Source organism: Mobula birostris, chromosome 2, assembly GCF_030028105.1.
Source record: "Mobula birostris isolate sMobBir1 chromosome 2, sMobBir1.hap1, whole genome shotgun sequence".
Classification (NCBI taxonomy): Eukaryota; Metazoa; Chordata; class Chondrichthyes; order Myliobatiformes; family Myliobatidae; genus Mobula; species Mobula birostris.
The window spans coordinates 240,550,664-240,576,207 of record NC_092371.1 but is presented as its reverse complement, the minus strand read 5'-3'; the positions used below and the strand labels follow the sequence as shown (position 1 = coordinate 240,576,207).

General features: G+C 43.4%; 1 protein-coding gene across 4 annotated transcripts in view; it reads left to right on the top strand.

Annotated features, from left to right (window-relative positions):
- The window catches only part of scara3 (scavenger receptor class A, member 3), a 70,524-nt gene extending 53,986 nt beyond the window's left edge, over positions 1-16,538 (top strand). For all 4 annotated transcript variants that reach the window (XM_072251645.1, XM_072251647.1, XM_072251643.1 and 1 more), the window contains one exon: positions 11,143-16,538. In XM_072251645.1, the coding sequence (XP_072107746.1) occupies positions 11,143-11,537 (395 nt within the window). In that variant the 3' untranslated portion in view covers positions 11,538-16,538. The remainder of the gene's footprint in view (positions 1-11,142) is intronic.
- Positions 16,539-25,544: the final 9,006 nt, after the last annotated feature.

Sequence of the window (25,544 nt, the reverse complement as noted above, 5' to 3'; positions counted from 1 at the left end):
TATGCACACACACATACACTTGCAAAGTAATTACGGAAGAGAGGGTGGGCCTGCTGCTGTCCTGAAAGCATACCTCTCACAATAAATGCTCCCTATTCCAGTCTGTGTTGGATTCGGAACAAGGCTTGTACGTGACGAGGCAAAATTCCAACTGGACATTTCAGCTGAAGAGATTATCATAAACATGCAAGCACTTCCACTTCCTTTCAATCATGAGTAGGAATTGTGTTCACTTGGGATAGTGTGGTAGTCAGCGGCATGTTAATGTTTTTAAACAGCCCCAGTGGGCAATTTATTGATTCACTTGGTCCTTGACACGCCCTGCAAAAATAATGCGAAGTTTTTTTCCTTTTCATATAATTCATATCATGTTTGACGAGATTTAAATAAGATTCTGATCTATTGACAGTTCTCTCAGAAATAAAACATTAAGCTCATGCTCTTCTGATAGAGCTTAACATTTAAGGAATTATTTTGATCAGTTGGTGTTGGGGTGGAGATCCTGCGGTGCTTATACAATGATATGAGTGCAACAGTCATCAGCAACAGCGGCTCTGAAACTGCATCTTTTAAGGTTGAGACTGGGGTCAAACGAGTTGCCCCAAATCTGTTTGCTGTTTTCATTGCTACCATTCTTCACCTCACAGGCCAAGGCGTCCCACAAGGAGTCCAGATTCTCTATAGGACAGATGGCGGGGGGGGGGGGGGGGTGCTCTTTAACCTTAGCAGGCAAAAGGCAAGGTGTCAACTACTTCTATCATGGAGCTCCAGTATGTAGACCACAATACCATCATACCATCATAGCTCACTCTGAGGAGGATCTGCCGTGCATAATGGATACTTTTTCCAGAGCAGACAAACTCCTGGGACTTGATCTAAGCATCAAGAAAACCCAAGTCCTGCACCAACCTGCTCCAGATCAAGTTCCTAAATCTCCAACCATCCAAGTTGACAACATCCCTCCGGAGAACACTGATCATTTCCCACACCGTGGCAGCTTTCTTTCTTCAAGAGCTAACATTGACCTTGAAATAGATTGCAGAATAGGCTGTGCAAGTGGAGCTTTTGCCAGGCTGAGAAAGAGGGTTTTTGAAGATTGTGATATCAAGACCAACACTGAGCTTCTGGTATATAAAGCTATGGTCCTCCCCTCCTTGCTATATGTCATGAACAACATAGAGCAAGCACAAAAAATCCCAAGAAACTTACCATGAAAGATGCTTCCAAAAGGTGGTAAGAGTTAGCTGGAAGAACATGCGTACTAACTCCAGCATCCTGGACCAAGCTAACACTAACTTCATAGCCACAGTTGTGACTCAACACCAATTGCAATGGGTCAGCCACATCATCCATATGCCTGACTCCTGCCTCCCTAAACAACTCCTGTTTGACCAACTCAAGGATGCAAAGTGCACTCCTGGAGGGCAGAAAAAGAGGTTCTAGGACAATTATCAAGACCCACCTGAGGAAGTGTCATATCAACCTGAATGGATGGGAGAAATCAGCACCGGATAGGGAAAGCTGGAGAAGGACTGTCTATGAGGGGACTGCGCAGCTCGAAGAATACCTCCCCTGTGCCACTGAGACTAAACGGCTTCAACGTAAGGAGTGACTGGGACAACCAGCTACATCCACCAGCACTTCAATGAGCTACACCTGCCAACACTGCAATAGGACTTGTGGGTCTTGAGATGACTGAAGAGGTCGATCTGTGATTCACAAGTGACAAGATCAACCACCAGGAGAAGAGTCATACTTGACTATGACTGATCACTGATCATGATGATGGAGATACGTCTCTGCCAATAGAGGTGTAAGGTGCTCCATGCCTCCGCTGTCCTGCAGGTCACCCTAGGGCAAGGTGTAGCACCCACTTAGCCACCTGATCAGGGTCCCGTGAAGCAGCTGGTGGATGGTCATAAGAGCAGCTGGTGCATATCACGAGTCCTGGTTATGTGACCATTGACACCAGGCAGACAATCTCTGAAGAGTATTGATAATGGCTGGGGTCACCCAACTTGCAAAGACACTGCCCAGAAGAAGGCAATGGCAAACTACTCCTGTAGAAAAAAAATTGCCTGGAATAAACATGATCATGGAAAGACCATGATATCTAACATCGTATGACATGGCACATAACGAACGAGCAAATTTGGTCACAGTTGTGATCACTTCAACTCTACAGGGAAGATTTTCAAAGTTTTTCAAAGAGAGGACATAAAATTTCGCAAACAGTGGTGAAGATAACAGACTTCAAGAGAAGCCAGATAGGCTGATAGAGCATGTGGAATCAGAATCTGATTCTGAACCATCAGAATGGGGAAGAAATGTGATCTAAGTGACTTTGACATGGTGCCAGACAGGGTGGTTTGAGTATCTAAGGATCTGCTGATCTCCTCGGATTATTATGCACAACGGTCTCTACAGAGAATGATACTAAAAACAAAAAAAAAAAATCAAGTGAGCAGCAATTCTGTGGTTGAAAATGCCTTGTTAATGAGGGAGGTCAGAGGAGAATGGCCAGACTAGTTCAAGCTGACAGGAAGGCAACAGTAACTCAAGTAACCTCATGTTACAGTAGTGGTGTGCAGAAGAGTATTTCTGACACACAACATGTCGCATCTTCAGGTGGGTGGGCTACTGAAGGAAGACCACAAAAACATACTCAGTGGCCACTTTATTAGGTACCTAGTAAAGTGGCCACTGAGTGTACATTGTAAAATATGCTGTTTCACGGCAGCAACACATAAAAGATTATTAATAAAGTGCAATACATAAAAGATCACTAAGTTGCGGTAAGTTTTTGTTTGGTCATGGACTGATTAGGGATAGTGAGCATGGCTTTGTGCGTAGTAGGTTGTGTCTAACCAATCTTAAAGAGTTTTTTGAGGAAGTTACCAGGAAAGTTGATGAAGGCAGGGCAGAGATATTGTCTACATGGACTTCAGCAAGGCATTTGACAAGGACCCACGTGGAGGCTGGTCAAGAAGATTCAATCGCATAAAGGATGAGATAGTAAATTGGATTAGACATTGGCTTTATGGGAGAAACCAGAGACTGGTAGTAGATGGTTGCCTCTCTGACTGAAGGCCTGTGACTAATGGAGTGCTGCAGGGACTGGTGTTGGATCCATGTTGTTTTTCATCTATATCAATGATCTGGATGATAATGTGGTTAACTGGTTCAGCAACACTCACAACACGCTGGAGGAACTCAGCAGGTCAGGCAGCATCCGTGGAAACGACCGGTCAACGTTTCGGGCCGGAACCCTTCGTCAGGACTGAAGAGGGAAGGGGCAGAGGCCCTATAAAGAAGGTGGGGGGAGGGTGGGAAGACCCTCCCCCCACCTTCTTTATAGGGTTCCTACCCTCCCCCCACCTTCCTTATAGGGCCTCTGCCCCTTCCCTCTACTGTCCTGACGAAGGGTTCCGGCCCGAAACGTTGACTGATCATTTCCATGGATGCTGCCCGACCTGCTGAGTTCCTCCTGCGTGTTGTGAGTGTTGCTTTGACCCCAGCATCTGCAGGTTATTTTGTGTTTATAACTGGTTCAGCAAGTTTGCGGATGACATCAAGATTGGGGGTGTAGTCGGCAGCAAGGAAGACTATCAAAACTTGCAGTGGGACTTGGACCAGCTGGGAAAAAATGGGCTGAAAAATGGCTGATGAAATTTAATGCAGACAAGTGTGAGGTGTTGCACTTCAGCAGGGCCAACTAGGGTAGATTTTCCACAGGAATGTGGTAGAATAAACAGATTTGGGAATACAGGTACATAATTGTTGAACGTGGTGTAACAGATTGGGTTGTAAAGAAAGAATTTGGTACATTGGCCATAAATCAAAGTATTAAGTACAGGAGACGGGATATTATGTTGAAGTTGTATAAGACGTTGGTGAGGCCTAATTTTGAGTATTGTGTGCAATTCTGGTCAAATACCTACCGGAAAGAAGTAAATAAGGTTGAACAAGTACAGAGAAAATTTACAAGGATGTCGCGGGGACCGGAGGACCTAATTTACAAGGAAAGATTGAATAGGTTAGGACTTTATTGTTTGGAAAATACGCAACTCCCTTGTCCATTCGTCCCCCCCACCCACCCCTCCCCACTGATCTCCCTCCTGGCACTTATCCTTGTAAACGGAACAAGTGCTACACATGCCCTTATACTTCCTCCCTTACCACCATTCAGGGCCCCAGACAGTCCTTCCAGGTGAGGCGACACTTCAGCTGTGAGTCGGCTGGGGTGATATACTGCGTCCAGTGCTCCCGCTGTGGCCTTCTATATATTGGCGAGACTCGACGCAGACTGGGAGATCATTTTGCTGAACACCTACGCTCTGTCCGCCAGAGAAAGCATGATCTCCCAGTGGCCACACATTTTAATCCCATGTCCCATTCCCATTGTGATATGTCTATCCACGGCCTCCTCTACTGTCAAGATGAAGCCACACTCAGGTTGGAGGAATAACACCTTATATTCCGTCTGGGTAGCCTCCAACCTGATGACATGAGCATTGACTTCTCTAACTTCCGCTAATGCCCCACCTCCCCCTCGCACGCCATCCCTTATTTGTTTATATACACACATTCTTTCTCTCCTTTTTCTCCCTCTGTCCCTCTCACTATACTCCTTGCCCATCCTCTGGGCTTCACCCCTCCCCCTTTCTTTCTCCCTAGGCCTCCTGTCCCATGATCCTCTCATATCCCCTTTGCCAATCACCTGTCCAGCTCTTGGCTCCATCCCTCCCCCTCCTGTCTTCTCCTATCATTTTGGATCTCCCCCTCCCCCCCCACTTTCAAATCTCTTACTAGCTCTTCTTTCAGTTAGTCCTGACGAAGGGTCTCAGCCCGAAACGTCGACTGTACCTCTTCCTAGAGGTGCTGCCTGGCCTGCTGCGCTCACCAGCAACTTTTATGTGTGTAGATTAAGGGGAGATTTGACAGGGGTTTACAAAATTATGAGGAGTATAGATAGGTTGAATGTAAGCAGGATTTTTCCACTGCGGTTGGGTGTGACTACAAATAGATGTCATGATTTAAGGTGAACATGAGGGGATGCTTCTTCACTCAGAGGTTGTGAGAGTGTGGAATTTGAGAATGTACAGAGGGTGCCGGATCAGAGGGGGAAAGTGGAGAAATTATGCTCAATCTAGAGAGGTTGTGAACCTAGGAGAAGATACCGAGAAAGTGGTTTAAATTACATTCTTGGATCACAAGATCAAGAAGTTCTGTTGAAGTTCAATAATTTAGTGGGCTCAGCCTTAACTCTGGTCAGCAGACTTTCGAAAGGATGTGAATGCTTAGAGAGGAAGCAAATAAAGATTGCTGAACTAGGCCAGGGGTGTGCGGTCTTTATTACAGGAAGAGATTAAACAAACTGGAATTGTTTTCCTTAGAGTAGAGAAGGTTGAGAGGAGATTTGGTAGTATTCAACCTCATAAAGGAGTTCCTTAAGGTTGTCACAGCCAGGGGAGGTGATGGGGACAAGCTCCCACTACCTATTAAATGTTACCAATGGTGTGCATCTCAAATAGATCTGACAACCAAATCCAGCTCCTGGCCTTCACATGTGGCTTAGCTACCAAGTCGGGCCTAATGGTTTCTCCTGACAGGAGGAGGGGTAAAGGAGGGGTACTGGTCCCTTCAGGCAGATGGGGTTCTTCTACCACGGTTGGCAGCTCATCTAGGAGAAGAAAAGCTCTCACAAACCTCCGCTGCCTTGTGGTTATACCCACTCAGGCAGCAGGCTTTATTAGTAAACCCGAGGAAAAATCTGGAGCTGGAGACCCTAAGGCAGCCCTATGTTGAGTTCAACACTGACCAGCAACTCCTGCATTGTCACTGGTGCTAAACTGTATCAGTCTCTGCTGTTCGTTTGGGATCATTGGCTGAATAGTGAGGGGGAGCCTGCTGCATGGGCAACAGCTTGCTCTCTCTATCATACCACCCTGGCTTGTGCTCCAGCTTGTGTATCATGCAGTCAGCAGAAAGCGGAACTTCCTGGTTGCCAAACATCTTAATTCCAGTTCCCATTTCCATTGTGACATGTTGGTCCATGGCCTCCTCTGTGTCACAATGAGACCACCCTCATGAGTATTGATTTCTCCTTCAAGTTAAAAAATATTCCCTCCCACTCCCCTCTTCTCCTATTCCACACTCTAGCCTCCTACCTCTTCCTCTCACTTCCCTCTAGGATCCTTCCTCCTTCCCTTTCTCCTATGGTCAACTCTCCTCTCCTATCAGATTCCTTCCTCTCCAGCCCTTTAACTTTCCCACCCATCTGGCTTCATCTATCACCTTCTAGTTATCCTCCTTCACCTCTGCCCCGTCTTTCTATTCTGGCATCTTCCCCCTTCCTTTCCAGTTCTGATGAAGGGTCTCAGCCCAAAATGTGGACGGTGTATTAATTTCTATCGATTCCTCCAGCATTTTGTGTGGGTTGCTTTGGACTTCCAGCACCTGCAGAATCTCTTGTGTTTACAATGCAATATCCATGATGGACATGACCATCGGAGGGCCTCATAAGGATCTTTAGCAGCCTTTGGTTCAGTATCAGTTATTCATCCATACCAGTATTGTGGCCCAATCATTGCAGACACACTGGTTGTGTATGTAGCACCTAAGTCTCACTGGGTGCTCAGAGAATAATGAGAAGATGGAATATCAATCAAAACTGGGTAGCTGGCCACAGACCCCTTGGTTTCCATCGAACGTGTTGCTATTCTGAGCAGCAGCTGAAAGAATTGAAGACAAAAATTGTGCCAATATAGAACGAAGAGAATCCGAATCTGATCTTCTATTACTGTATTATGGTGTGAAATTTGCAGTTTCCGGTGGCAGTACATAAAATTAGTATAAACAACGAGATAAATAAATAGTGCAAAGAAAGGAATAATAGTGTTTACAGACCATTCAGAAATCTATTGGTTTTATTTTTATTGAGATACACCTCAGAATAGGCCCTTTGAGCCATACCGCCCAGCAACCCCTGATTTAACTATAACCTAATTACAGGACAATTTACAATGACCAATTAATGTACTAATTGGTACATCTTTGGAATGTCATTGTCATACTTTATTGATCCCGGGGGAAATTGATTATGGAAACCACTGGAAATGTGAGAGGAAACCCACGCGGTCACGGGGAGAATGCACAAACTCCTTAGAGAGAGCGGCAGGAAGACCTGATGGTGGAGGGGATGAAGCTGTTGCTGAGTTGTAGATTGTTGGTTTTCTGGCTCCTGCACCTTCTCCCTGAAGGTGATGTCAAAAATAGGGCATGTCCCGGATGGTGAGAATCCTGAATAACGGATGTCATCTTCTTGAGTCACCGGCTCTTGAAGACACTATTGGTAGTGGCACTTGTTCTGCCCGCGATGGAGCTGCCACCCGTCGCCAAGGGAACCTGCCATGAGATCACCTTCCTTCTGGGAACTGTCACGGTTCAAAGGATTCAAAGCATATTTATGATCAAAAAATGTATGAATTATACACCTTGAAATGTGGCGGCCTATAGGCAGCCACAAAGCAAGAAACTCAAATAACCCAATGAAAAAAAGGACCATTGTGCAGAGAAAGAGAGACAAAAAAAAACACATCATGCAAACAACAGAAACAAGCCAACAGCATCCTGAACCAGACTGAGTCCCAGATCTGCTCCCATAGTAACCGGAGTAGGCCCAAGCCAAGCCTCGGTCCCCAGTTATCACACCAGCGGGGCAGAAACACACGGCAGCCGGATCGGTTCACAGCCTCGGCACCGCAGAAAAGGGAATGAACATTCGTGGGACAGCGAACGAAATCAGCCTGATCCTCGCCTCTGTACCCGACACTTGGGCCTCCAGTCTATCTGGGCCAACATTTAAATTGCCCCAGCACTGGGTAGTGCTATACTCCAGGACCCGGATCTAGGTGCCACAAAATGCCTGGGCCGCCCCGCCTGAAGCCGTTCTCGATCTCACCAAATCGGCTTGGCACTTGGAGTGATCCAACTTTGCACAAGGGTTAGGTGGATGGGCATCAAAACTTTTCTGTCCAAATTGCTCACTCCATCTCCAGTAACGATATGAACTCCATCTGCAAACCCAGTGGCTCGAACACATTGCGCCTCACTTATTTCCCAACCAGCCTCACCTCCACCTGCCTCCTCACTGTTTGTGGCTAGTTCACCACAATTTGCTTCACGGAAGATGTTATAAGTAGTGTTTTCTCTGATTCGCCAATAAACTGTCGCACATCTTCATTATCAGCCTCTCTTGTTAAGAGGGAGGTCCAGGCAGGATCCCCACTGCAGTCATTTTGGGCTCCACGCACACACTTCCACCAGCTTCATTCAGGCGGGACAAGGAAGCAGCAGACGCCATTTACAGCTTTGACAGCAGCTCACAGAAGGGCAAAGGTCAGCTTGCTCAGACACAGACTCATCCAAGGAGTCAGTGAGCAGGGGCGGGTGAAACACCAGTCACTCGTGATAAAGAGATTTAATATGCGTCAGGGGAACATTCTGCTTTTCCTCTTATTCCCTCCAATTGAAAAAGGTGTGTGTTCTGGTAAACATGCCACTTAGCAAAATTGTGTTAATTGTCAATGGCCTAATTCAACTCCCATGTCTTATGGTTTTGAAAAAGTTGGGCTAAATGTATGATGGGAACTGGAGTATAATGTATTTCATTGCAGAGGTTGTGGTACTCTGTTTGGCATTATAAAAATAACTTCATAAGGTGAAGATGTAGATGTTAGTTCTTGTTGGATGTGACTAATTCTTAGATTACACTGTTTAATTGTTACTTTCTTTGTAGTTTAACAGTTACTTAACTGCTTGTACTTTATGTAGTTCTAGTATGCCTCTAACAATTTATTATGCTTCCTAGAAGTCACAATATGTACATGCAGTTTTTCAGTGTGTTCTCCTGTAGGAGTACAATGTATGATTCTGGAAATTTCTCTTGGTACTCCATTATTTGAATAAGAGCTAACTCATTGATTGACTCTTATCTGTGAATTTGAATGGAATTTTTCTTATCAATGGTTTTTTATAAGCTGCACTATGAGGATATCATCATTACAGCATCTTAGTCTCTTTGTCTTTAAGACTTCTGCCTCTGCCTTCTGCATCTGTTTTCTTTGTTCTATCAACACTTAATAAAGCAATCATGAAACAACAAGATTTGTGCAAATCAAGCAATGCCTGTAATTAAATGCCCCCCCCCGGGTAAGAACTACTAGTTTAGAGATTGAGAAACAAACAATGCTGAAGGTAGACCCAAGAGATTCTGCAGATGTTGGAAAGCTTGAGCAACACACACAAAATGCTGGAAGAACTGAGCAGGTCAGGCAGCATCTCTGGAGGGGAAGTGATCAACATTTTGGGCTGAGACCCTTCAACAGGACTTGGGCTCTTGTATGCTAAGATGGATTTTTGATCTCACAATCTACCTCATTATCATCCTGTACTGCGCATTTTCTGTAGCTTTACACTGTTCTGCATTGTTACTCTTTTATCTCATTCTAACTCAAAGCACTGTGGACTGATTTGATCTGTATAATCAGTATGCAAGACAAGTTTTTCAAAAGTCCACAAAAACCTCTGCTGCATGTGACAATAATCAACTAGTACCAACACAAACAACGAAGGCTGTGAAGAACACTGTCTCAGTGTACCAGCCAATTGACATCCATCACTCAGAATTAGAAGCAGGTTTATGGTCACTGACGTGAGTCGTAAAATGTGTTGTTTTGTGGCAGCTGTACAGTGCAGGCATAACAAGTTACTGTAAGTTGCAACACTAAACAAAAATAGATTACTGGTGCAAAAGAGGAATAATGAGCTAGTATTCATAAGCTCATGGACGGTTCAAGAATCTGATGACAGAGGGGAGGAAGGCTGTTCCTAAAATGCTGAGTGTTTGTTTTCAGGCTCCCGCACCACTTCTCTGATGGTAATAATGAGAAGAGGGCATGTCCCATTTGGTCACCACCCTTACTGATAGATACCTCCTTTTTGAATATGTCCTCAGTGGTGGGGGAGGGTTGAGCCTGTGAGGGAGCTGGCTGAATCTATGATTCTCTGTGTATTGGAGCCTGTAGTGATGAAAACCAGTCAGAATGCTCCCCACAGTACATCTGTAAAAATCTGCAGGTGTCTTCGGTGATATACCAAACCTCTTGAAACTCCTAATGAAGTATAGCCGCTGTTGTGTCTTCTTCATGACTGCATCGATATGTTGGGCCCAGGAGTAGACCAAGGAAATTGAATCTGCTCACTTTTCCCACTGATAACCCCTGAATGAGGATTGGTGTGTGTGCAACACACATCAAAGTTGCTGGTGAACGCAGCAGGCCAGGCAGCATCTCTAGGAAGAGGTACAGTCGATGTTTTGGGCCGAGACCCTTCGTCAGGACTCGGCCCAAAACATCGACTGTACCTCTTCCTAGAGATGCTGCCTGGCCTGCTGCGTTCACCAGCAACTTTGATGTGTGTTGCTTGAATTTCCAGCATCTGCAGAATTCCTCGTGTTGGTGTGTGTGCTCCTGACTTCCCCTTCCTGAAGCCTACAATTTATTTTATTTAACAATACAGTGCAGAGTTTCAGGCCAGACCTCCCCAGCAACCCCACGTCCCTGATTAATCCTAACCTAATCAAGGGACTATTTAACCTTCCTGGTACATCTTTGGACTGTGGGACAAAATTAGAGCACCCAGAAAAGATCTGCACGTTCCACGAGAAGGACGCTTTACAGAACTGAACTCCGCACTCTGGAACACCCCAGTGAAAATCGCCACACCAAATTGCTTAGTTGTCTGTACCGGTGGTGTCGTGCCATCAGCACGCGGACTTCGGGGCGAGAGATCCTGGGTTTGAATCTGGCTGGCTCCCTGCGCGAGTCCCACATGTGCCGGGTTAAGCATCGAACTAGCAACTCGGCCTCGTAAAACAGACAAGCACGAAAGAAATGGCAAGGTTGCCACCCGATGCAGCAAATAATGCGCAGGAGGAACTTTACCTAACCTACCTAGATGATTAACTGATCTTCTGCTTGAAGGACAACACTGACTGGTGCATATGATGGCAATATGGCAGCAAGAAAAGGAATATTACACAGGATGAATAACTTTCTAATCAATGCTGTTTTTCTGTAGGTTTGCCAGGACCCCCAGGGCCGAAGGGAAACAAAGGAGAAGCAGGAGCAAAAGGAAAGGTTGGACCTGCTGGATTAAAAGGTGACATGGGCGACATGGGGCCCACAGGCAAGCAAGGTCCACGAGGTTTGGATGGAAACTCTGGCATTCGTGCTGAGAAGGGTGCAAGAGGCCCAGTAGGAGGTCCTGGTCCGAAAGGAACGAAAGGGAGTATGGGGAGGCCTGGTGGCCAAGGGCAAGCAGGCCCGAAGGGAGACCGAGGACCAGCAGGGAAGCCAGGGCCACCTGGTCCCAAAGGGAAGGAAGGAAAGAAAGGAGACCCTGGAATACCTGGCCCACGGGGACCGAAAGGGGAGGTGGGAAAGATGGGCCCTCCAGGGCCACCAGCTCTGTAAATGGAAGCAGCTGATCAAACTTACAGTATGTTAACTATATAATCTTGTATCACTAAACTCATTTGACTTTTAATCAAGCACGTTTACTGTTAAAGACATGAAACAAATTCATTTAAACTGAGATGGTCACCATCACTGATATGTGAGCCAGCAGCCATTTTAAGGAGTCATTGTGGAAAGGAGCTGCGCACACAGTGGCTGCCATAGTGGTGGTGGCTAGATGGTTGGCTGGTTCCCTGCTAAAAGACGAATGGTTTCATAGTCAAACAACATAGAAACAGGCCCTTCTGCCCACTTTCTGTTTCTCCATGCTGACGTTCCCCAGCTGTACTCATCCCACTTTCCTGCACTTGGTCAATAGTCTTGTACTCACATGGAACAGAACAGGACGAGCAAAACTGTGTGCAGTGCTCCAAGAGAGGCCTGGCCATTGACCTAGATAACCACAGCATGATGTACTCCGTGCTCTCCAAGCCCCAAGTGTCCGCTCGCCTCCACATATTTACCCTTTATTTCAAATCTCTCTCTCTCTGTGGTCTGCAGCAGAGAGACATTTACAGATTTCTACCCTGTCTATGCCGTTCATAATATTGTACACCGCAATCTTCTCCGCTGCAAGGGAAACTTGTAGGGTGCCTGGAGTTTGATCAAGTTTTGCTCGTGACTAAACATCTCAGCATGTCGATGTTTTAGCTGTAATTACTTCAATATATATTGTGGCAAGCATTCGGCACACAATGACAGACGAGAGAAGTTTGTTTAGCTCAACTGCTAGTTTTATTGCAATAAGCACAAAAACATACCGGGTGCGATTATTACCTGGGGAGCAAACCCATTCAGTCACGTACAGATGGGGGATGTGATTACCACACACCTCGGATACAGTCAGGGTGACCCACAAACACACAAGTGAGTAACTGTATAACCCAAGCTAAATGTAACAATAAATGAATTTCAAAGCATTTTGAAACAAGAGCAATAAATAGAAGTGACCACTAGGAATGGCGGAGCGGGCTGTCGACCATACCCCCCAGTGCACCACACTGCCCCCACCGGAGGAGTCAGCTGTCCCGGGCAACCCCAGAGGTCACAACAAAGATCAAAAGTCCCGCTGGTGGTCAATGTCTATGCGCGAGAGTTTTTAAAGTGGAAAGGATATTGCACTGGGGCAGTTCCACTCTCCCGTCCTCAGATATCTGGGTCCAGTGGTGTGCGCAAGTGTCACAAACTGGGGTCTTCCTGGGTTTCAGTGGATGACCATAACATCTTCTGTGCCTTGCCTTGCTCTTCGCTCCCCATAAGCATTGCAATACCACCTCCTGGCTGTTGGATCTCACTGTAAATCTCATCCACCTAGTCCGCCGGAGCTGATTTTGCCTGCTAAGACAGGCATGTTCCTATCTCACCGGGGCGTGAGGCCCTCTGGCTATACTCAGCCTGGATTAGCTGCCTGTCGAAGCGGTCTACTGGCATGCGGCTATTGTCACTTGCAGACAGCTACATGGAGCCGCAGGTGAGAGCTGAACGTCCAGTGGGACTAAAGCTGCCCTGGAATGGACATGACCAGCCGTTCACCCCAGTATTTCACTATAGACAGCTTATTTCTTTTTAATTAGCAAAATGAACTTGATTCACAATAAAAATTATTCACGAGAATAAACTGTTCAATACCTTTACATTCCTCACAGGCATTGTGGATCGTTTCCACACTGTTTAAACACTGATGTCACTCGTGTGGCACTCTAGGATTTCAGATTAAGTAAATACTACCATAATTGGGGGTCTTCCTCCCCATCAACAAGCTATCGCCTGGCAGATTTCTCCCAAATTAATGGTAAAAGGCTGTAACTTAGTTTTCATTCAGTCTTATGACTTTCCAGTCCAGGAACATCACAGTCAGGTCAGGTACGGGGTGCCATGTAGACACCTGTACGCTGGTCAGTGTGACAGTATAGTCATGGACAGTTTAAAGGTGCATCTTCACTGACTTATTCTGCTCCGAACACTGATGTGGTGTGGCACTGTAAGTCTAACGTGTAAATCATAAATATCAATTTTGCCAAATGGCAAATTACCATCTAAATGTCAAATTATTTTAAATTGTTTTAATTTTCATCCACTTCTGATGGATTATTAGTTTGCACAGATTTTGCTAAATTCTTAAAATTTTCAATTTCAGATGATAGGATTGCTCTGAAATTTCTACCGGGAAAGATAATCTCATCATCTTGATCACAAAAAATATTGGAAAATTAATGTAAAAGCAGCAATGAAAATGTACCACAGTTTAAGCAGCTTTGATAGATTCAGATTGAGATTTGTTTACTGGGAGAAGGCAGGAGATTGAAGCTGAGAGGGAAATCAATCAGCCATGATGAAATTGGCGGAGCAGACTCGATGGGCCGAATGGCCTAATTCTGCTCCTATATCTTATGGTCTTATTTATCACATCCACATTGAAACATTCAATGAAATGTGTTGTTTGTGGTAACAACCAACACACCCAAGAGTATGCTCGGGGCAGCCCGCAAATGTCACCACACATTCCAGCACCAACTTAGCATAGCCACCACGCTCAGCAGAACAACACGGAACACAACAAAACAGAACGAACCAAGTGACAACAACAGCAAAACAAGCCCGTTCCTCCCTCCCAATCAACTTCCCCTCTAATTTTTTTTTACAGCTGCGCAGACCATCCATTGCTCTGAGCAAGAAATTTTTACGTGGCCTGAGAACTGCACGGAACTGTAAATGTTTTTTTTTGTAGACAGTGTTGGCGTGCAGCAGACCGGCGTTTTATTGACAATGAGCTACTGACTTCCAGTCTGTGTTTATTGTTACAATATGTAACAGGATTGTAACTTGAAACACAGACAATGCAAGTATGTTGAAACTAAAAGTTTCAAAATAAAGGTTGTAGTATGTTTATTATTTAGAAAGTGTATAGATTATAATCGTTATTATGTAATTACAGGGTATTTCACAATTATATTAACATAGATTTCAAAACTATATTAGCATAATTTCAAAATTATATTAATATTATATAAAAGAAATTCTCAGCTGCGTGGCAACAAAGGCTATATGTGCTGGAACACTTCAGTTACTGCGCGGCCTGCTGAAAGGGAACAGTGCTCCCAACACACATACACAGTCCTCTAACCCGACGACAGAGAGCAATGCTACTGTTAGTTTGTCTAATTTGATAAAGTTGTAGGGTGGCAGGACTCACCCCATTGGAAAGGTGTTATTTTTCTCTCTGAGAATCACCTCATTACTAATCCAACTGCCCACGAAACACAGATTAGAATATCAGCCTCCCCTGTATTTCAATCCTGTGACAATGTTGCTGAATGCTGTTGCTTTATTCCCTGATATAAACCGGTAAGACCAAAGAACAGAATGAGGCCATTCAGACCAGCAAGACAACTTCACCATTCCATCATGGCTGATTTATTGTCTCTCAACCCTATTCTCCTGCCTTCTCCCCATAACATATGACCCTCTTACTAATCAAGAACCTATCAACCTCCGCGTTTTTATATATATATAAAACCATTACATATTTGTTTGGAAAACAAACATCCGTTTGTTAAAACAGTTGCCCGTTACTAAGTATCATTCCAACACACATGCCAAATATCACCGAGTTTTGACGTTGGTAGGAGCTGCTGAAGTATTTATTTCCCCTGGAGAGTAAGCATCTTAATGATATCTCCTCTGTCAGTATCACCACTACCATACCATAGCAGACAAGTAAAACATGTATCATGCACACAACCACTATAAAAGCTTCTCTAATATTGATGTTAACTTAGGTTATCAAGGAAGAAAATAAGTTGGCATTAATTTACAACAAAACGTGATCTGAATCAATATGAACATTTGCTTCTGTATTTGCTGAAAATTTTGTGAAATTTAAACAGCAGCTTGAAAAATAAAGCTTTGAAGATATGCCACATTTAGTAATTTCATCCGATACAATTTAGGGACAATTCACATTCAGTCAATAAGAACAAGGAAAAAGCAGTACATATTATTTGCATGCATTTATTACATTTTAATTTTTCTGAAGTACAGAAGTAAAATCTGTGATGAAAAATTTTTAGCAATTAAGTACTGTTTTATATACCTTTCCATTTGTTACACTGCAGACTGGTCATTAGTCAAGTTTCACTACTAAGTAATAACGTAATATATTTCATTTTATTTTTACTGTCCATTACACCACTGGCGTTTAGGGCAGCAATGCACGTCCTTCATCTCTGGTGGTGCTCAGGGCTCCTTCATCGTGTCAGTAGCTCCCTCTCAGTTTTCACTACTGTCAGTCATGCAAGTCCCGGGTGGAGACTCAGGAATACCATCGCACTCAGATGTAGAAGGATTCCTCATTGCTGTTTCCGTAACAGTTTTGTTTTACCAGACAGGGTTGTTAGCTCTGAGCCGAGCCCCTGAACCCGGAGAACCGGTGGACCTCTCTTAGTCTGGCCTTTACCCTTTGACCTGTTTAGCATGGGTGACCCTATCAAGAGCCAAAGCATAAAGCCCTGACTCCAGCCAGCATAAATCCCCAGGTCATTGAGGCATTCAGGCCTCCAAACCACAACAAGGTTATGGTCCTGTTGTCATTTGTTACTCTAATACCATTATGATATTATATTCAGAACAGTGAAATGCAGCACAAACACACATTCAGGCATTTAAAGGATTAATCGGGTTAAGTTCAGGGAGCTCCTAATACTTAAATCTGTAGGGCCTTAATCTTTTTTAAGGTTTAAACTATTTTTAACTTTACATCACAGTTGTGAATGATTTCCACAATATGAAGTATTGTTTAATTGTAAATTGAGGATATTAATTGGTTTTCTTATTTGTAATTATGTAAAACTGCAGCCGGTTTGCATGCAATTATAAGCTTTGTAACTTGTTATTATGACAAGGTATCTGAACTTCTGGTCAAATAAATTCAGTATGTCATACTATCTTGTTGTCCTTAATGTAATTAACTCAGAATTATTGGGACATAACAGATGGAAACTACTCTCGGTGGCCACTTTATTAGGTACCTCCTGTACCTAACTGTACCAAATAATGGGATATTAAATTGTGGTCTTCTGTTGATGCAGTCCATCCTCTTCAGGGATGTGCTGTGCATTCAAAGACGCTCTTCTACACACCACTGTTGTAACGTGCGGTTATTTGAGTTAATGTTGCCTTCCTGTCAGCTTGAACCAGTCTGGCCATTCTCCTCTGTCCTCTCTCATTAACAAGGGGTTTTTGCTCACAGAACTGCCACTCTCTGTATGTTTTTTTTAAATATTTCACACCATTCTCTGTAAGCTCTAGAGACTGCTGTTCAACAGTTTCTGAGATACTCCAACTTCCCCATCTGGCACCAACAATCATCCCACAATCAAAGTCACTTAGATCACAATCCATCCCCCTTCTGTTGATTGGTTTGAACAACAAATGAACTTCTTGATCATGTCTGCATGCTTTTATGCATTGAATTGCTACCAGATGATTGGCTGATTAGATATTTGCATTCATGAGCAGGTGACCAGGTATACCAGTGAGTTTATGTACTAGGTACATAGGTATAAATAGGTACAGATTACAGACAAATTCCTTTGTTCTTTGCAGCTGTAGTGAAGGGGAAACCGTTTGTATTGTTGTTACTACTGTGCAAAACCTACAGGAACTTCTGACATACAGAATTAAATTGAGGTCCTTGAGAAGATGTAGTTTTACTGTGTTCTGAGAATTGACTAATTTTAACCATTACTCATTCTGTAGATTTTAAACCCCTCTTACAGTTAATGTGTGAATTCTCAATTGGATAGTTAACTAATTATTAATTTTCTCAATAAATTAAACATATTTAGGTAAAAAATGTGTTAAGAATGAACACTTCTTGCCAAATACCACCTGTGTGTAACCGAGTAATGCTACTATGGACAATTAGTATGAATATAAACACAATGCTTTATTAAGGAAACTCTTGGTGTTCTTTAAATATTATAATGAAGCATTTCTAGGGATTTAGGAACTAAACAATATTAAATTAACTGCAGATGTGAGAGAGCAAAAGAACAGGTTAATGTTTGAAGCTTATTTGTGGTTTCAGTTTATTTTCAGAGACTTGGGGAGATCTCTAGTTCCAGGCAAAGACTTCCATGTTTCCTGAGCCATGGTTGTTAATCTGCTGTAAGCCATGGTTCAATAGTTCCATTTAATATGAGAGAATGTATACAATATACAACCCGAAATTCTTGTTCTTCACAGACATCCACAAAAGCCCCCAAAGAATGAGTGACAGTAGAAGCATTAGAACCCCAAAGCCCCCTCCTCCCTCCTCCCACGCACAAGCAGCAGCAAAGCAACGACCCTCCCCCTCCCCCACTCCCCAACGACCCTCCACCCATCAAGCAAGCATAGCAAAGCCCCCAAGAAAGACCATGATCTGTAGTACAACAAAAACTAATCATTCACCCAACAGTTCGACAAGCCACAGGCTCTCTCTCTTCCTAATAAAGGAGCAAAGCCAACGTAACTAGACTAGTCAACATTTCGCTGACATCCTCTCCAAAATTCATCTTAGAAGCAGAATTGCTTAATAATTGTCAATCTACAAATATTTTTTATGTAGCATCGAAACACTTGAAAACAAATTAAAAAGTTAAGAGAATGCCAGGGAAAGAAAGTGTGTCCCTGTGAGTATCCAAGTGAGATGTGGCAGCTGTGCTGAATCCCCAAACTTGTACACGTTGCTTTTGATTTACTCCTCAAAAATTAGAACATTTCACAGGTACAAAGGAGAGTCTAAAAATTATGTACAATACTGTGCAGAGGTCATAGGCACATGTAAAAAAATTCTGTAAATTGAAATGTTTTCAAAAGTAATGAAATGAAATGATTTGAAATATCCAAAAAAAAACTATGAAGAGCAGTAAACGGTAAAAAAACTAAATCAAATCGATTTTATGTGTGACTACTCTTTGCCTTTAAAATGGCATTAATTTTCTTAGGAACACTGTCGTGCAGTTTTGTAAGAAAATCAACTGGCGGGTTTCTCCAAGCATCTTGGAGAACTTGCCACAGTTCTTCTGCAGACTATATCTGTCTCACTTCCTTCTGTTTCTCCAAGTTATCTCAGGCAGCCTTGATGATGTTCAGATCTGTGCTCCGTGGAGGTCATGCCATGTGAAACCATATGAAAAATCAAGTGTGCCTAAGAATTTTGCACAGTACGGTATAACCTGAAAATATACCCGTTTGAACAGAATGGGGATGTGCTTCCAGTACTAGGTAAGAAACAGTGACACGAGGGGCCAGAGAGAAACGATTCCTCCCTATCTTGTTTCCAGGAAGATTTGCACATAGCACATAGCACCTGACTCCAGTTGGTAATGGGGACATTTCAGCCCATCCCTGAGGCGTTAGGCACATTGCAGCCCATCACATGTGCAGGATGTGCTGGCTACATCCCCCTCTATCCTGGCTACAGGACATGTTCTGCATCCTGTCCCTGGGAGACACGTCTCACTCTAGGGCATTGGGGTGGAGTATGGGGTTGAGTGGGATCCAGGATCAGCCATGGTGGAATGGTGGAGCAGACTCAATGGGCTGAATGGCCTAATTCTACTCCTATGTCTTATGGTCTTATAGAGTGCTTCTCTACCAAAGGAAGTGTAAGACACTCTTTCCCTCTGCTCGCCTGCACGTCACCCTTGGGCAAGGTGTAGCACCTGATCAGCACCCCCACCCCCATTCAGGGCCACATGAAGCCATGGGAGCCATGGTCGTGTTACCACTGAGGCCAGGCAATCTCTGAAGAGTATTGATAATGGTTGGAGTCACCCATCTTGTAAAGACACTGCCCAGAAGGCAATGGCAAACCACTTCTGTAGAAAGATTTACCAAGAAAAAACTGCTCAAAGACCGTGGTCACTCACGTCCTGCAACATGGCACATAATGAAAATACCCTTCATACCCTGCCTCTGATACAACTGCATAAGGGTGAGTTCAAGGTTAGACAATGCATTGGATTAGACTGTATAATGATTATTTTTCTTGTAACTTAACTTTCCAATGCCAGTTTGTATTATTATATAACTACCTGTATACAGCGGATTCCGGTTAACAAGGACGCATCGGGACCAGTATGTTTTGGCCCAATGAAGCAGCTGCCTCACTCACCCAAAGTTTCATGGAAATAGTTAAAAAGGTATAAAAAAGACAAACTACTGTTTAACTGAATAACAAACTATGTATTTAAATGAACTACAGAACGAATTAGAACACTAACAAAACTACTACAGTGCTATAAACCTTAACACATGAGGAGCATTTGGCGGCTTTGGGCCTGTACTCACTGGAATTTAGAAGAAAGTAGGGGGATCTCATTGAAATCTTCCAATGCTGAAAGGACTAGATAGGGTGGATGGGGAGAGAATGTTTCCTATGGTGGGAGATATCCAGAACTAGAGGGAACAGTCTCAAAATTGAGGGTTGAACTTTTAGAACAGAGGTAGGGAGGAATTTTTTTAGTTAGAGTGTAGTATGCTGTGGAATGCCCTGCTACAGACTATGGTGGAGGCCATGTCTGTGGGTATATTTAAGGTGGAAGTTGATAGTTTCCTGATCAGTCTGGGCATTCCACAGCATACTACACTCTAACTAAAAAAATTCCTGCCTACCTCAATGAGATCCCCCTACTTTCTTCTGGCCAGGAGTGAAAAAAACAATTTCTCTGCGTCACAAGTTAGAAACTATGAAAAATTCGAAGTGTTAATAATCATCTAGCAGGGATTCCAACCTTTTTCATCTAAGAACCAATATCATTAAGCAAAAGGTCCATGGACCTCAGGTTGGGAACTTCTGATCTAGAACGTTACAATGAAAATGAAGACTTGGAGGATGCAACCATCGATAGCATTGTATGAATGCAGTCCATTCTCTGTTCTCGGTGTCTAAGCACGGTGTAGGATTTAATAGCAATAAAATATGTGCACGTGACTGACACTAGTTAGAAACTGTTTGGCAACAGTCTCCTGACCAATTATGTGCTTAGAGCATGCAGTTTTTAAATAGCATCACAGGAGTGTGTGTTTGTGTTCAAATATCAATATTTTTTGTTACTGATAGTTGGCAAGAAATAAGTAGTAAGACAACTCAGAACTGTTTTGCTCACTGTGGTTTCAAGCATTCTGGCATGGAGATTCCAGAAATGGCCAGCAGTGAAAAAAACAATTTCTCTGCGTCACAAGTTAGAAACTATGAAAAATTCAAAGTGTTAATAATCATCTAGCAGGGGTTCCAACCTTTTTCATCTAAGAACCAATATCATTAAGCAAAAGGTCCATGGACCTCAGGTTGGGAACTTCTGATCTAGAACGTTACAATGAAAATGAAGACTTGGAGGATGCAACCATCGATAGCATTGTATGAATGCAGTCCATTCTCTGTTCTCGGTGTCTCATGTGTTAACCCCTTCATTCCCTGAATCACCCTCTGGACACACTCCAATGACAACACATCCTTTCTGAGACATGGGCCCCAAAACGGTTGACAATACTGTTGACAGTATGGGGATTTATTGTTCAGGGGATAGAACTGCAGAAAAGGGATGTTTAATGTGTATAACAACACACACAAAATTCTTGAGGAGCTCAGCAATCCAGGCAGCATCGATGGAAAAGAGTATACAGTCGATGTTTTGGGCCAAGACCATTCATCAAGACTGGAGAAAAAGATGAGAGGTCAGAGCAAGAAGGTGTGGTGGGGGGGTGGGGAGGCTGTTTTTCATGTGTGCGATCTGTTAGCTTTTTGTGTAAGTGAAGGGTCAAGGGGGTTTGGGGTTTACGAGATTTGTTTTTCCTTTTTATGTGGGGAGGGGGGTTGATGTCTTTTCTTTCAATGACTCCTGTGGTTTTTCTGTATTTTTCATGTCTATCTGGAGAAGATGAGTTTCAGAGTTGTATTGTACATGCATACGTCGACAGGAAAATGAACCTTTGAACTTTGGAAGCCCACACAGTCATGGTGAGAATGTACAAACTCCTTACAGGCAGTGAAGGGAATTGAACCCATGTCGCTGGTACTGTAAAGTGTTGTGCTAATCATTACGTTACTGTGTACCCTTCCAGTGACTTCCAGGACCACTTCTTCCCAACTCCACTCTGTGAACAATCTTGTGCCTTCTCAATTCCCCTCCACAAATACCGCCTAACTTGCTGAGTTCCTACGGCACTTTATGTGCGTGCCTTCTAAATTCTCCTCTAAAGTTTCTACTACTGTGCTATATTTCTAAATCTAATGGCATTGAACTAACATCCCTAGGTTTTGACTTCTCTTTCTTATTCTTCCTTTCCAGGATTCTAATAATTGTCTATACTTCCAGCATACTTTTATCACCTCTGTATCATGGTGACCACTTTCAGCTCATGCCATTTAAAGAGAAATATGGAAAGGAGGGTGGGAGTGGAAAGTTTATGTGTTCAGTAAGTCCTTAAGTACTCATGAATCCATTGCTATGAAGTATTGAAGTTCATTTGTAATGTGCCATATTGTATGATGTGGGCAATCATGGACTTTCCCCGAACATAATTGTCCTTAGTAAATTTCTCTACAGAAGTGGTTTGCCATTGCCTTCTTCTGGGCAGTATCTTTACAAGACCGGTCATCCCAGCCATTATCAATACTCCTCAGAGATTGTCTGCCTGGTGCCAGTGGTCGCATAACCAGGACTTGTGATATGCACCAGCTGCTCATACGACCATCCACCACCTGCTCCCGTGGCTTCACATGACCTGTGGGAGGGGTTAAACAGATGCTACACCTTGTCGAAGGGTGACCTGCAGGCTAGTAGAGGGAAGGGGTACTTTCCGTCCTTTGGTAGAGATGTATCTCCACCGCACCACCCAGAAGGATTGGTGGGGGGGGGGAGACACCAATACAATGTCACCAATACAATGTGAAATATAATAGGATTTATTAAATAGATATCTCACCAACTGTGAATGAAATATGGCTCAGAGTGAGTAAGAAAAGCAAGGGAAGCACTGCCTCTGTGTTGGCTACAATTGGAATGGGACCATGACTGTACAGACAGATCTGGACCTCCAGCTGGTAATGGGCACCACCCACCACATCCTTGTCTCACATTGCAGTCTCATTCTGTATTGTCCATAGGGAGTGTTCTGCAAGACTTCCCCACCCTGTGGGGGTGGGACCTAAGGCTTTTGTACCGCTGTCCTGATGGCAGCAAGGAGATCAGAGCATAGCCAGGGTGGTTGGGGTCCTTGATGGTGGAAGGTCTTTCTTGTGGCCGTGCACCTTGTAGATGTGCTCAATGGTGGTGATGGCTTTGCCTCTGATGGGTTTAGCTGTTCTCACCACTTCCTGCAGGCTTTTCTGTTCTTGGGCATGGGTGTTTCCATAGCAGGCTGTGATGCAGTCAGGATACTTTCCACTATGTACCTAAAGTTCCAAGCTCTTTTATTATCAAAGTACATGTATGTCATAATATACAACCCTGAGATTCATTTTCTTGCAGACAAACTCAATAAATCCACAATAGATCAATAAACATAACAGAATCAATGAAAGACCACATCAATTTGGGCAATTCAACCAGTGTGCAAAAGACAAACTCTGATAAATAGAAAGCAATAATAATAATAATAATAATAATAATTGTTACATACCTCATGGATATCTTGTGACTGTCTTATGAGGATGACATAATGGTCTTTTGGAGGTCACCTGATGTAATTTTCCCGCCGATGTGAGGTCACATGATGACATGTTCACCACAGGTATAAAAGAAGACCCCTGGGGCGACGCAGTAGGTTTTCCAGTTAGAACGTTAGCCAGATACTCCGCTCCCCTGCATATTTGCTTTATGACGCAGTTTTGATTTAAAATGGAGTTTTACGTTCTATTGTAAGGTACAAAAGTGTTGGGCTGGCAGTTTAATCAATCGCTGCCAGGTTTGTTGATGTACCTTTTCAGTAATATTGGAGAGTGAAGGCGGGAAGCTGAGGAGTTTGGTGGTTTTGGATGGAATCGACCATTATTGAATTCGTTCAAGAAAGAGTGATCTGCATGAGATAGCCTCTGCTAAAAGCAACAGAGAAGGCTGTGCAGTATCTAGTATCCAGAGAGAAAGGTTAGTGCCTTTAAACCATTTTATTTCCGTTGTTGTGAATCCTGCGGATAAGGCAGGTTCCGACTGGGATCGGCAGTGACGCCGTGTCTTCAAGGAATTCTTTATTTCAGGAAGGTGTCTCCTAATTGACTGTATAAATCTCTTGGACTTTTGAATTTATCATTCTAATAACTGTTTTTGAATTTACCACTTTAAGAACTGTTTTCTCATTTATCACTTTAAGAACTTGTACTGAGTGGCGGTTTGTTAAATGGCTGCATAGCAGTTTACTTCCAGTTAAGATTTTCATTTGTTTATTTTTTTTAATATAAAGCAGAGTTTAATAAACGTTTAATTGTTTTTATAAAACCTGACTCATTTCTATATTCATTGTTGCCGATCACGTGACATAGCAATAATAATAAACAACAGTAAATATCAACAGCATAATCGGCTGGTGGTGTAGTGGCATTTGCACCGGACTTTGAGGTGATTGGTCCTACATTTGAATTCAGCCGGCTTCTTGCATGCTTTCCATCCGTGCTGGGTTGAGTGTCAATCTAGCAACTCGGCCTCGGATAAAACAGACAAATTCTAAAGAAATAGCAAGCTTGCTGCCCGATACACCACAAAGTGTGGAAAGAAACAACATACATACATCAAGAACATGGGGTGAAGAGTCCACAGGTTGTAGAAACATTTCAGTGGCGGGGCAAATGAAGTTAGAAGTTTGTCAAAGTTTAAGATGACATACCAAACCTGCACAAGCTTCTAGGAAAGCAGAGGCACTGTCATGCTGATCAATCATCTGATATAACACCAAGGAATTTTAAGTAGTCACCGTGTCCTGTTTCTTTCTGCTGGTGGTGAATAGATTGGGCCCAGGATGTTTGGCAGCTGCAATACTGACTGCACCAGGTCACTGAACCATCAGCACTCAGAGGGAAGTAATCACGGACTGAGTTTGGGTGTGTGATTCACCCTGTTCTGCCTCTGACACTTCTCCTCCTCTACCACCCACCTTTGGCCATTGCTCCTGTTCCTACTGCTGGCCTATTTCCTGAAAACTGGGACCACAAATAAAACATTCTCATGGCCCTGCGGAGGTTGCTGGAAATCCAGTACACTACACATAAAATGTTGATGAGTCCTAATGAAGGGTCTCCGTCCAAAACGTCAACTCTTTGTTTCCCTCCACAGATGCTGCCCGACTTGTTGAGTTTCTCTGGGATTTTGTGTGCGTTGTGCATGGCTCTGTGCATTACACCCCACAAATTTCTCAGTCCACTTCAGATAAAAACCTCTCATTTACTCAACTTAAGAAGTCAACAAGAAAGATATCTCTAATAATCATAATAACTGTGCAGCACAAGATCGTTGAGTTTGCCACATGGTTCCCTTCGCTTTCACTTGATAAGAAGAAGAATGTAAACCACTTTGTGAAAACAAATAACACCACTACTCATGGTCGCTAATGAAAGATTAATGGATAAACCACTGGAACAATGCCACTGCAAAGATAAACTTTTTTTAATAACATGATATCCCAACGTCATCAATGACGATAAAAGTATAAAATACCAGTTTACTTGGTGCTGATTTTGTTAAAGATTGTTTTTAAACCCTTTGCTAACAGTGGGGTGATTTTGGTTATGCAGTTTTGGGAGTTTACCAAATGCAATGACTTCATGTGAAACGTCAAGTAGCATCTTTTAACTGAAAAGCTTTGCAATTCTTCAAATTTATTTGTTTATTTATTAAGAACCCGGTGGCATGGTGTGAAGACAACAACCTCAACGTCAGCAAGACGAAGGAATTGGTTGTTGACTTCAGAAGGAGTAGCGGACCGCAC